The 13,593-nt window shown below is 52.4% G+C and overlaps 1 protein-coding gene across 8 annotated transcripts in view; it reads left to right on the forward strand.

The window, feature by feature from the left end:
• Positions 1–13,593, forward strand: part of LOC137348206 (SRC kinase signaling inhibitor 1-like) — a 348,246-nt gene that overhangs the window by 270,464 nt on the left and 64,189 nt on the right. For all 8 annotated transcript variants that reach the window (XM_068013559.1, XM_068013562.1, XM_068013564.1 and 5 more), the window contains exons 5-6: positions 10,367–10,562; positions 12,419–12,617. In XM_068013559.1, coding sequence (XP_067869660.1) covers positions 10,367–10,562; positions 12,419–12,617 — 395 coding nt within the window. The remainder of the gene's footprint in view (positions 1–10,366; positions 10,563–12,418; positions 12,618–13,593) is intronic.

Here is a 13,593-nt window from a genome sequence, read left to right on the forward strand (position 1 = left end):
CACCGCATGCTCCTTTTCCAGGGACACCCGGGCGCGAACGTAACCGCGGAAGAGGGGCAGGCAATCGGGGAGGACGGACCCCCCAACGGCCCGCAACCTGGACCTGTGAATTGCCACCTTGGCCAGGCCCAGGAGCAGACCGACGAGGAGATCCTCCTCCCGGCCCAAGCCCCTCCGCACCGGGTGCCCAAAGATCAGGAGCGTGGGACTGAAGTGCAGCCAGAATTTGAGGAGCAGCCCCTTCAGATACTCAAATAGGGGCTGCAACCTCGCACACTCCGTATAAATGTGGAACACGGACTCGTCCAGGCCGCAGAAAGTACAGATGGCCTGGGAGTCCGTGAACCTACTTAAAAGCCTATTGCACGGGACTGCTCTGTGCAGCACCCTCCACCCCAGGTCCCCGATGTAAAGGGGGAAGACTCCCGCGTAGAGAGACCTCCATCGGGGTTTCCCCTCGCCACCAGATGGCAACGCGGACCGCCAGGGCGTGTCCGGCCGGCTGACGAGGGCGAGGAAGTGGAGAGTGTGCAGGAGCAGCCCGTACAGGAAACCCCTCCGCGCCGATTGGAATGGCACGGAGGGCATTTCCGAGAGGCGGCTCGGGTTGTGCGGGACCGGCTCCCGAGGAGGGTTTCGGGGCCTGGGTCCGATGAGCAGTTCCGGCCGAGCGGGGGTCAGCTCGGCCGGGATCGCTCCGCACTCCCGAGCCCCCTCGCCACCCGCAGTGAGGGGCGTCCCGGGGGTTTCGGCTACTCCTCCGCCCGCCGGACCATCCCCGGAGTCGGCCGCCCGGACAGCCGAGGTGCTCTCCTCCGCCGGCGGGGGAGCGCCCTGACTGGAGGCGACCATGTTCCAGACTCGGAAAAGATCCCGGTAAAAGACAGGCAACTCCCTCAGAGAGGCGCGGCTAACGGACTCCACCGGGAGCTGCGTGTCGTCTTGAAGGCAGTGACACTGGCGGAAAAAATACGTCGCCAGCGCACACCATCTGGGAGGACGCTCGACGTACAGGTATCTCTGCAGGGTCCGAAGGCGGAGAGTCGCAGCCTGGGTGCGGACGCACACCAGCGACTGACCGCCCTCCTCGATCGGGAGACTCAGGACCGCGGCAGAGACCCAGTGTTTCCTCTTGCCCCAGAAGAAATCGACGAGTTTCTTCTGGATCTTGGTGGCAAATACAGGGGGCGGGGCCAAAGTGACCAACCGGTACCACAGCATGGAGGCCACCAGTTGGTTTATGACCAACGCTCGGCCCCTGTAGGAAAGCACTCGGAGCAGTCCTGTCCAGCGCCCCAGCCGAGCGGTGACTTTCGCCTCCAACTCCTGCCAGTTTGCCGGCCAGGCTTCCTCAGCGGGGCTAAGGTGGACTCCCAAATAGAGGAGGTGCGTGGTGCTCCACGCAAAAGGTGTCATCTCCTCCGGCAGGGAGTCCACCCGCCACTGACCAACCAGGAGTCCGGAACATTTCTCCCAATTGATCCTCGCGGAGGACGCGGCAGAAAAGGTCTGCTGGCAGTCGCGCATCCTCCGCAAGTCAACGGGATCTGTGATTGCGAGGAGCACGTCGTCGGCGTAAGCCGAGAGGACGACCCGCATGGCCGGCTCGCGCAGAGCCAATCCCGTCAACCTCCTGCGAAGCAGGCACAGGAAGGGCTCCACGCAGATGGTATACAATTGGCCGGACATGGGGCACCCCTGACGCACTCCTCTCCCAAAGCGAAGGGGCGCCGTCAAGGACCCGTTAACTTTGACTAGACACTCTGCGGCAGCGTATAAAAGTCGGACCCGGGCCACGAAATGCGGCCCGAGTCCGAAAGCGCGCAGAGTCCCGAAAAGGTAATCGTGATCCACCCTGTCGAACGCCTTCTCCTGATCGAGGGAGAGAAAGGCGACCGACTGACCAGTCCTCTGGGAAAGATGGATCAGGTCCCGGACCAGGTGGATGTTGTCCTGGATGGACCGGCCCGGGACCGTGTAGGACTGGTCGGGGTGGATCATGTGGGCCAGCACGGAGCCCAGGCGGGTAGACATAGCCCGGGCAAAGATCTTATAATCCGTGCTGAGGAGGGAGACCGGACGCCAGTTTTTAAGCAGGCGGAGATCGCCCCTCTTCGGCAGCAGGACGATGACCGCCCTGCGCCACGAGAGGGGCATCTCCCCGGTCGCCAGGCTTTCCCCCAGGACCCGCGCGTAATCGTCCCCCAGGACGTCCCAGAACGCCCTGAGGAACTCCACGGTCAACCCATCCAGCCCTGGGGATTTGCCCCTCGAGAGCTGGTGGAGGGCGCCAGTCAGCTCCGCCAACGTGAGCGGAGCCTCCAATCCTTCGGCGCCCTCCGGGCTGACCTGCGGCAGGTCCTCCCACAAAACTCTGCGCGCATCCTCGCTGGACGGATCCGGAGAGAACAACGCACTGTAATACGTCCGGACCAGGAGGCCCATTCCCTCCGGATCCGTGATGGAGGATCCGTCGTCGGCCAGCAGCTCGACGAGCTGCTTACGGACCCCCCGCCATTTTTCCAGCGAGTAGAAGAAGGGTGAGGCGCGGTCCAAATCTTCCAGGATCTGGATCCGCGACCTCACGTACGCGCCTCGGGACCCTATGAGCTGCAGGTTCCTCAGCGCGCCCTTCTTCTCTTTGTACGCCTGCCACAGGGCCGGGTCCGCGACGGCATGACCGAGGCGGGATTCCAAGTCGAGCACCTCCCTCTCAAGGCGCCCGACCTCGGCTTCCCGCCTCTTGGTCGACCCCTTCGCGTACTCCTGACAGAAGACGCGGATGTGAGTCTTGCCCACATCCCACCATAGCCTCAAGGAGGGGAAGCCCCCCTGCTTCCTTCTCCAGTCGGCCCAGAATCGACAGAACGAGTCCCGAAATCGCACGTCCTCCAGCAGCCGGTTGTTAAAGTGCCAGTACGCGGACCCCGCCCGCGTGCGGAGCGGAGTGAACTCCGCCCACACCAGGCGGTGGTCCGAGCACGGCACCAGCCGCATGGAGGCCGCCGAAACGCGGGAGACGTACGCCTGCGAAATGTAGAGGCGGTCGATTCGCGACCCCCCTCCTCCAGACCTCCACGTGAAGGCGCTGGAGTCGGGATGGAGATTCCGCCAGACGTCCACCAAGTTAAGGGAGCTGATCAGTCCCCTCAACTTCTCCACCGACGCTTGGCCGCGCTGGGGACCGGAGCGATCCCCCACCTCGAGGGTGCAGTTAAAATCCCCCCCGAGGATGATGCACTCGCCGCTATCGATGGAGCTCAAGAGAGCGGACACTTCTTCAAAGAAGCGCGCTTGCAAAGCGCCGGGCCTGGGCGCGTACACGTTCACAAAGTGGAGCGGCACGCTACCCAGGCGAACGGCGAGGTGGAGCAAGCGGCCCGGCACTAGCTCCTTGACCCCCAAGATCTCCGGCTGAAAAGTCGGGGCCAACAAGATCGCCACCCCACTAGAAATAGGGGTGAGGTGACTCATGTAGACCCCACCCTGCCACTCCAGGAGCCAGGTGGCTTCGTCTCCCGGAACGGTGTGGGTTTCCTGCAGAAAGCTCACCGCGTATCTCCCTTCCCTAAGGACTGAGAGATTGTGAAATCTGCGGTGAGCCCCTCTGCTGCCGTTGATGTTGAGGCTGGCTATGGTTATCTTCATGTCAAAGGTACTTAAAACCCGTCACCAACAGCTCACTGTGAGGAGGGAGTGGAAGTGCACCTGGCCCTCCACTCCCCCAGCAACCCATTGAGGAACACATTAAAACGGCGCCTCTCAACCAGTTTCACGTCCGCGCGCTTGCCCGCTATCTTAAGGGCGGCACGGACGGACTGGATGATCAGCGCCAGATTCGACCAACGGTCGAGGGCCAGCTGAACTTTATTGCGGCAACCTCTGCAAGCCGCGAGGAAATCCCGGAGTTCCGCCGTGGGGATGAGAGGAGATTCGGTGGGAGGCACGAGGGACTCCACCACCTCACTGGCGATGGAATCAAGATCATCCTCCGTGCCCCGCACCGAATCCCCATCCTCCTCCGGGTCGTCACCGCCAGCGGCCAACACATCCACCACACACTGTGGGGCGGACGTCCCGGCCGCGCCAGCTGGTCCCGCCTCCGTCACGATCCCACCCCCAGGATCGATGGCGGAGGAGTCCTCTCTGGGTTCTATTGTGAAACTGGAGCCTGTAGGCACCAGCGGTTCAGGACCCCCCTCCACCTCCATCCCCAGGCCAATGACTGGTCCAGGGGAGACAGAAGATCCGGACTCCGGGAAACCAGCCGGAGCCGAGACCGGAGGCGGCGAGAGGAGGCCATCTCCCGCTCCGCCAGCACCCACAGGCCCAGCAGATGGGGCAGCATTCTCAGTTATAACTGGGTCGGGTGTCTCCTGGTTGGTGGTGGACTCCGGCTGGGAGGCCCGACCCTCTGGGGCCTCGCCCTCCCCTTCATTCAGGACACCCGACCCAGTAGCAGTGGCGGAATGGGCGGTTTCCCCAGGCTCCCCCACCACAAGCAGGGCCCCACTTACTCCTTCAGGAGGGGCCTCACGTACCGGGGCCATCCCCTCCCCTCCATCCTGAGGAATAGGGAGCACCTGCCCGGACTTTGCAGCCTTGGTGGTGGCGGTAGGGGGCACCTGAGGACCAGAAACAGGAGGCAGCTCCCCTCCAACAGATGGGCCCTGCACCTCAGGGCCCTGTGTTATTTCTGTGGAGGGGTGCCTTCTCCTCTTTTTCGCACTTGGGCGCGGAGACTCAGAGACCTCCATGTCATCAGAGGCCTCCGCCTCCGCACCCTTTTTTCCTTTTTTAGTCACCCTGGGCCTGAGCCCAGCCCTGGGACAGGTGGATTCCATGGGAATGGGCTTTGGGCTGAGCTCAGGCTCGGGTTGAGTCAAAGTGTCCAGGGGACGCGCCTCACGATGTTTCTTTTTTCCCCGCGTCTTCCTTCCGCTCGGACGGACGCTCCCCTCCCCGCCAGAGGCTGTGAAAACCACAGCCTCCGGAACCGACTGAGCGGTGTCTGTTGGATGTGCGGGGGGAGTGGGAGGAGGTGCTGTGGAACCACTCTGGGCCGCCGAGGTGGAGCTGGCGGCCGGGAGGTTGGGGCAGTTCTTACGAACATGCCCCACCCCCTTGCAGACGTGGCACCGCGCCCCATCCGAGGTCCAAAAGACGCGGTAGGCCGTCCCCTGGAACTCCACATTAAATTGGCCCTCCGTGTCCTCCTCCCGCGCCAGCTGCATAAATAACTGGCGGCGGAAGGAGTAGACATGTTGGAGGCTGTGCTCCCGAAGACCAAGCCGGACTGGGGTGATCCCCGACCTCACCTCCCCCAGATGGTGCAGGTGGGGGAGGAGGAGCTCACTGGGAATGAAGGGTGGGACGTTGGACAACATTATCCGATGCGCAGTGGCCCCCAGAGGGTCCACTGGCAGGAAGGTCCCCCCCACAGTGAGCCCTTTACTCAGGGCCAGGGACACCGCCCGCTCGGTCTTCAAAAAGAACACAGCCTTCCCATACATCTTTGAGGCCGCAACAATGGCCGAGGGGCCGACAACCACGGCCATTGCCTTAACGCAGGCCTCAATAGACATGTTGGGGTGGGGATAGCTCTTCACCCCATGGCTGCATGTCAATAATTTAAAGGGTGACGGGGCCACGTGGGCAGCCACAGAAGCTGCAGCTGCGTAGGTATGAGAAGGCCCCGCCACCGGTGATGATGGGCTTGCCATGGCTCAAGAGCCAAACCCACCCCCAAATTGCAGGTAAGCAAACAAACAAACAAAGAAACCAACTAGGAGGTTTGGGGAGAGGCTGAGGGTACACAGGAAATGGGAAAGACAGGCTGCAAGCGATGACTTTGCTTTTTTTTTCCCCTTAAAGGGTGGTACTCAGAGCACTGTAAACACTTCTGGTCTTCCGGTCTTCTGGTTGTGGGAGGGGTCTTCACCTGGGTCAGCCGAAAGCTGCCCAGGCTCTCGTTCGATCCTGATGTCTCTATTAGCCAGGCAGCTTCAGCTGACTCAGGCTGGGCAAATGGGGTGGGGAGGGAGCTTCCCTGCAACTTTAATGCAACTGCACAGCTCCCTACAGAATTGTATAGCCCCCACCCCTTGTTCTTCTGGCCTCTTTCACCTCCCACAACAGTCCAAATGAAATGAAAGCTTGGTACTCGACACCCACCTCGAAATACAGCCTTTTTCAAAGTCTTTCCTCCTCTGCAGCAAAAGTTGTTGAAAAGTTTTTGCAGTTCTTGCAGTTCCCTCCTCAGCACTCCTTCTCCAGCAGCACCTCCAGCAACTGACTGCAGCACTGTCAGCTGCACCTCGTTGATGCACTCAGCACTCAGTATTCCCAATCACAAAGGAGCCAATCCCAGTGCTGTACCTGTCCTGGGAGTGTTTGATGGGACAGTGTAGAGGGAGCTTTATTCTGTATCTAACCCCGTGCTGTACCTGTCCTGGGAGTGTTTGATGGGACAGTGTAGAGGGAGCTTTATTCTGTATCTAACCCCGTGCTGTACCTGTCCTGGGAGTGTTTAATGAGGACAGTGTAGAGGGAGCTTTACTCTGTATCTAACCCCATGCTGTACCTGCCCTGGCAGTATTTGATGGGGACAATGTTAAGGAAACTTTACTCTGTATCTAACCCTGTTTTTTTTCTTCTTTTTTTCCCTATTTTTCTTTTTTTCCAACCCTGCCCTGGGAGTGTTTGATGTGGACAGTGCAGAGGGAGCTTTACTCCGTATCTAACCCTGATTTTTTTCTCTTTTTCTTTTTTTTGAAGGTGGCCTTTATACCCCAGGCCCTTTTTATATATTTTTGTTGAGGGGGCCTTTATTCCTCAGGCCCCCTTTATATATATATATTTTATAAAATAACTTTATTAAAATCAAATAAATAAAACAAAAATTCAAATGAAAATAGTATTGTGTGCGGAGCCCACCGGTTGTGGAAGGCCTCAAGCAAACCGGCAGACACTGCATGTTCCTTCTCCAGGGACACCCGGGCACAAATGTAACCTCGGAAGAGGGGCAGTCAATCAGGGTGGATGGACCCCCCCACCCCCCCGATGGCCCGCATGCTGTACCTGCCCTGGGACTGTGTAGAGATGTAGAAAGGAAACACTGAATTTATGACCTAAGATCTGTTTGTCAGTCTTTCTTAGCCCATTAATTTTTAAATTCCAGAAATGTATAGTTCTACAGCCAGTTGGTTCAGATTAATGTGGGATCATGGTTCAAGCCAAGAATAGATTTCACCACTAGTTTATAAAAAGCAGTCACTTAACAGAGTATCTCAAATAAGCAGTGTGAGGTTATCCAACAAGAAATTAACCATTGCTCGTCCTCACTCTCCCTCTTTCACTCACACTCACTCTCATCCTATCCTTCAATCTTGACCTCAACATCCTGCTCACCCTTGCCCTGACCCTTGTACTTTTGTTTTCCCTCACCATTTGTCTTTACCCTTGCCCTGATCCTCATCCTCATTCTCGCCCTTTTCCTCAACCTTTCGCTCGCCCTTTTCCTTATCCTCTTCCTTTCCCCCATGCTGTGCCTTTCCCTCTCCCTTAACCTCACCTCTCCCTTGCCCTGTCCCTCCCCTCCCCCTCTCCCCCCCCCTCCCACTCACCCTGTCCCTCTCTCTCCCTCGCCTTTTCCCTCAGCTTCTTACTCTTCCATTTCTCTCAGCCTCTCCCTTCAGCCTCTCCCTTTCCTTCACCCTCATCCTCCCCTCTCCCTCACCCACAAGCTACAGACATGTCCTCAACTGGGAAGAGTGACCCACACTGAGTCTGTTTCATTTACTAATTTTTCATCCCTCTCTCTGTGAGGGAGATATATAGCCATTCCACCTCAGACCAGACACTCGCATTCTCCTCCCTCCCTGGAGGCTGACAATGTGTGACCACCACATTAGCTCTTAAATATTTTGCACTTAAAAAAAAAACTCCTCCTTCTTCAGTTTTCTCCCCTCCTCCCATGAAGGCGCAGACTGAAGCTGGTTTCCGTGGGTACTGGATACTTATTCTTGTGTCAGTAGGCTGTTCAACCATGAAGGGCATCACCATTTATCCCAACCCTGACTACACACTGCACCTCCCAGCATGGGTGACCTTGCTCTCCCTAACCTTGGGACACTCAGCTCAGTTGTAGCGCAGTTGTAGCTCCCTAGAGATTTAAGATCAGTGCAAAATGTAATCTAGATCTGACCCTTCCTAGCTATGAAGCTCAGTCACCTGAGTCTCTGAGGGAGCCTGGTTATGAAGAAAGAAGAGAGGAAAGAATTTGCATTTAAATGGATCGTTTCATGGCCTCCAGTCCCACTCTAGAGACTTGAGCACCTCGGCTGACTCTCCAGTGCAGTACTGAGGGAGTGCGGCATTGCCTTTCAGAAAGATGTTAAATCGAGGCACCGTCTGCCCTCTCAGGTGCATGTAAATGATGCCATGGCGCTAATCAATGGGGAATTAGCAGCAATGTGGGACTGAATTAGGTGGCTCTTCTGAAGAGGCACAATGGGCTGAATGACCTCCTGCTGTGCTGTATGATTTTATGATTCAGAGAAGGGCAGGGGAGTTGTCCCTGGATCCTCGCCCATTATTTATTCTTCAATCAGTATCACTAAAACAGATTATCAGATCATTTATCATATTGCTGTTTGTGGGATCTTGCTGTGTGAAAATTGGCTGCCACATTTCTTACATTACAACAGTGACTACAATTCAAAAAGGACTTAATTTACTGTAAAGTGCTTTGGCATGACCCAAGAGGTAGTGAAAGGTGCTATATAAATGCAAGGCTATGGGTCAAGTGCTGGAAAATGGGATTAGAATAGATAGGTGCTTGATGGCTGGCACAGATATGATGGACCGAAGGGCCTGTTTCTGTGCTGTGTAACTCTATTTATTATTTATTTAGAGATACAGCACTGAAACAGGCCCTTCAGCCCACCGAGTCTGTGCCGACCAACAACCACCCATTTATACTAATCCTACATTAATCCCATATTCCCTACCACATCCCCACCATTCTCCTACCACCTACCTACACTAGGGGCAATTTACAATGGCCAATTTACCTATCAACCTGCAAGTCTTTGGCTCTATATGAAGAAACATCTCAGATGTCTCCTTAATGGAGTGGCTAAAGAGTTGAGCTTTGAGAACAAATTGAAGAGTGTATGGGAGTTGTCAATCCCTGATGTTGAAAAAGAACAGAGTTGAGGCCCAACAGTAACCCAGACTTGGAGCATAGCATACAGATAGTATCCTGGTGAGCTACCATTCCTTAATATTTGTATAGGCAGTGCTCATTGTTCCTTATGCGGTAAAATAATTCTCCTTTACTCCTCAGAGAGTCTTCAAACAATGATGGAAGAGGACTGGAACCCTTCCAATGCATGAGTTGCAAATCTAATGCTGGTGCATTGTCAGCATTAGGACTGATGGTGTCAATTATAGGCTACTATTGAACAAGTTAGCCGGCATGTATTGAGTCTCACTCAGGTCTTCTGAAGGTTCCAAATATAAATGGTAAATCTCTGTCCTTAGGAGGGATGGGAGAAAATTGGATGGGGCAAGTTGGAGGCCAAGTCTGTGGATTTCTTTTTAAAACGTGAAACTGGATACTTTTAATCTGTGCATAACTGCATTAAAAATGATGAAAGAAATTGTGATTTGAAGGATCTGCTTCTGACTGGATGGGGATAGATAGGTAGCTTTTCTGTTTTCTTCTCTCTTCAAAGAGGAAGTTTTACTTCCTGCATAATGAGTGAACTGCGCTGGGAACCTGTTTCAGCTGCGGTACAGATTTGTCTCCACTCAGTTATTCTGAATGCCTCTGCAGTAAGAGTTGTGATGTCTCCGTTCACCACTTTTTTCCTGGTGATCCAGTTTTCCTTGAATGAAGATTTTATTTTACATGTGGGGTGCAGTCACCGTGGGATTCCTGCAGAAGCATTTTAACCTATCCATCCATCAGGAAACCGACGAGATTGGGTGCAATGCTGGCCTTAACACCCCGTCCGATTTTACTCTCCACTATTGAAGTCAAAGAGGAGCAATATCAGGCGAGGGTGAAAAACCAGGTTTCCATCTGATCTGGTGGGTTTCCCAGCTGAATAGGTTAAAATTGCACCTCCCCATGGTCTCTGTAGCATAACCCAGCCCGCATGGCATCGCAACCCATGATCTGTCTCAGATCAGTGTCTCAGTTCAAATGCCAAAGCAGGCATGTGATGTATAGGCTGCACGCTCCTGAAATTGGACAAAGTTCTGACCAATACATGGTCTTGCTTCTTTGGGCCAGAGACTGGTTTGGTAAAGCATAGTCAATATTATCTCTCTCTCTCTGTCTCTTTCCCTTGCACAGACTCGGAGTCCCAGGCATTCGCAGAGCCAGCAGTCTGGATTGGCGGACCAGGCAGCCAAACTACCGTTCGCATCAGCAGAGTCCTTGGAAACCATGTCGGAGGCCGAAGTACCGATCGGCTTCACCCGGTCCAACCGCTTCCGACAGAGTTTGCCCCTGTCCCGGTCCACGAGCCAGACCAAGCTCCGCTCACCAGGTAGGGCTTATTCCTACTGAGACTTAGTGGGAGAGACTGCACCAGCTCTCTCCCTTCTGGTCAGTTTGATTGACCTTATGGTGGGCAACCAATACTTTGTCCATTTCACAGAACATGCGAAGCTCGCAATGCAATTAAACTCTCTTCTGCCCCCTACTGAGAAGGTAATGATTAAACCATCTGGATGGTAATTCAATGGGTTTTTGGCTCCATTACTTTTTTTTTCTGTCTGATTACATTCCTGTAAAGCACCTTGTGACGTTTTACTTCATTAAGGGTGCAAAAAAATGCAAGTTTTTGTTTATGCTTGATTTATACAGAGCCTTGGTCAACCCCCATCTGTAATACCTGTGCTATGTTTTGGGCACTGCTCCTCTGGAAGAATATATTGATGTTAGAGCAGGTGCAGCAGAGACATGACAGAAAGATATACCAGGGTTTAGAGGGTTATATTATGAGGAGAGGTTGCATAAACGTGGCTTGTATTCCATTGAGTTTAGAAGATTAGCTGATGATTTGATTGAGGTGCTTAAAATGTTACAAAGGATTCAATAGAGTAGATAAAGAGAAAAAACTTCACCTGAAGAACAAGAGGACACAATCTTAAAATTAGAACTAGGCCATTCAGGACTAAAATCAGGAAACACTTTTTCATACAAAGGGTAGTAGAAATTGGGAATTCTCTCTCCAAAAGGCTGTGGATGCTGGGGCCAATTGGAGCTTTTAAGGCTGAGATTGATTTTTGTTAGGTAAAGGTATCAAGAAATATGGAACTAAGGTGGATAAATGAATACAGATCCGTCATGAACAAATTGAATGGTGCAGCAGGTTCAAGGGGCTGAATGGCCTACACCTGTTCCTATTGTTGCTACTTGGCTGAGTATCAGGCAGGTACAGAGAGGGTTTATCAGCTTATCTTGGCTTATTCATCCAGAGGTTCCCCCATTGGAACGTCCAGCTATTTCTTAAATTTCTTAAATGATTTCAGGGTATTTGCTTCCACTAGCCGGCCAGAAACTCCATCCCAAGAGAGAAAAGTCCAGTTAGCTCTGGGATTCCCCACACAATTGGCTACCTGATCTCAGCTGCACTGCTGGTGAGGGGCTTTCCATAGTACGCAGGAAAGGCTTCGCCAGAGAAGGTAGGAAAGTGAAGTACAGTCCTTGCTGAGATTGCAGCCCTTTTAAGGGTTGCTTGTGAAATTATATTGGTATAGACTTGGGAGCAGCAATCTCTCATGTACAGAAAGCCAAGTGATGCCGCAAGGAGGGAGAGAGAGGAGAAAACCGTACCGAACCAGTCATGGTCTTCATCAGGAACTCAACAGGTTAAAACCAATGATAGTCTTCATTGGGAACTCAGCAGGGTAGCTATATTATAGAGGTCAGGGGTGAGCAGAAATGACAAATGGAGCCCCACATAAGATAAGTACAGAGCTGTGATTCCCTCTGGAGTAATGAGCCAGCATTTACTGTCTCACTTCATACATGAAGTCAGCCCACTTAGGGGAGGTGTGGAAAAATCAAAGTAACCATATCCAACCACAACTTATATTTATATAGTGCCTTTAACATAATAAAACATCCCAATCTGCTTTACAGGAACATTATAAAACAAAGCATGACACTGAGCCATAAAAGGAGATATTAGGTCAGATGACCAAAGGTTTGGTGAAAGAGGTTGGTTTTAAGGAGTGGGAATCAGCACATTCGGAAAGGAGGAGGAGAGAAAATCGTGAGAAAAATATCAAGTGTCCTTAAGTATAAAGCAGAGCCTATGCCCAGGGTGTGATCTGTAATCGTGACTATGTAAAGGATATATTTCTGAATGACATGTCTGTTCTCTCGTTCCGGCAGGGGTGCTGTTCATCCAGTATGGCGATGAAACCAGACGGGTTCACGTTACTCATGAAATCGGCAGCCTGGACACCTTGCATGCTCTGATTGTTCACATGTTCCCTCAGAAACTCACAATGGGAATGTTAAAGTCACCTAATACTGCAATCCTCATTAAGGATGAGACAAGAAATGTGTTTTACGAACTGGAGGATGTAAGGTACAAAGAGCCAGTTCTCCAGAAGTAGCTGTGACTGATTGCTACAGTGTTTTGTCAAATATTTAGCAATTTTAAAAAAAAAGGAGGTCTAACCTGTTTCTTAGTAGCACATCTCACCTGTGTTCAGTCAAGCCGTGTACTCAATGACCCAAAGGACAGTTGTCATTTCCAAGTAGTCGTCATAAATGGTATTGAGACTAGACAGCCTGTGAGTAAACAATAAAGATTGGTGAAGAATTAATGCTCAGTCAGTAGATGCCAGTTGCTGACCTGAGTGTGTCTCATCATTACAGGACAACAACAATAGCTACCTGCATTTATATAGAACCCGCTAAAATAGTAAAATGTCCCAAGGAGCAATTATCAAACAAAATGTGACACTAAGCCAGGTACCAGGGATGAGGGATCTGTTGTGTAGAGAGACTAGAGAAACTGGGATTGTTCCCTTAGAACAGAGAAGAAATAAAGGGAAATTTAATTGTGTTTAAAATGAAGCATTTTGATAGAATAGATAAGAAGAAACAGTTTTCAGCAGCAAGTGTTGGTAACTAGAGGACAGAGATTTAAGATAATTGGCAAAAGAATCAGAGTGCAAGGGAGATGAGAAGTTTTTTTGTGTTGAGTTGTTGTGAACTGGATCGTGCTGCCTGAAAGGGCAGTGGAAGCAAATTCAGTAGTAACTTTGAAAAGGGAATTGGATAAGGACTTGAAAAGGAAACATTTTCAGGGCTATGGAGACAGAGCAGATGGGACTAATTAGATAGCTCTTTCAAAGAGCTGGTACAGGTCCAGTGGGCTGAATCGCTATTTTCTGGTGCTGTCAGATTGTATGATTCCATAATTGTGATTTTCAGAAGGACCATGAGCTGGGAAAAGCTAGGCTAAACCATTTGCACTGCTCAGGCTCTATAATAAGGAATTGGCTATGGAGGAGGGGATGGAGGTAAAAGAGGGGGAGGCTGTGTTCTTGGGATAT

This window comes from Heterodontus francisci, chromosome 33, assembly GCF_036365525.1.
Source record: "Heterodontus francisci isolate sHetFra1 chromosome 33, sHetFra1.hap1, whole genome shotgun sequence".
In the NCBI taxonomy this organism is placed as follows: Eukaryota; Metazoa; Chordata; class Chondrichthyes; order Heterodontiformes; family Heterodontidae; genus Heterodontus; species Heterodontus francisci.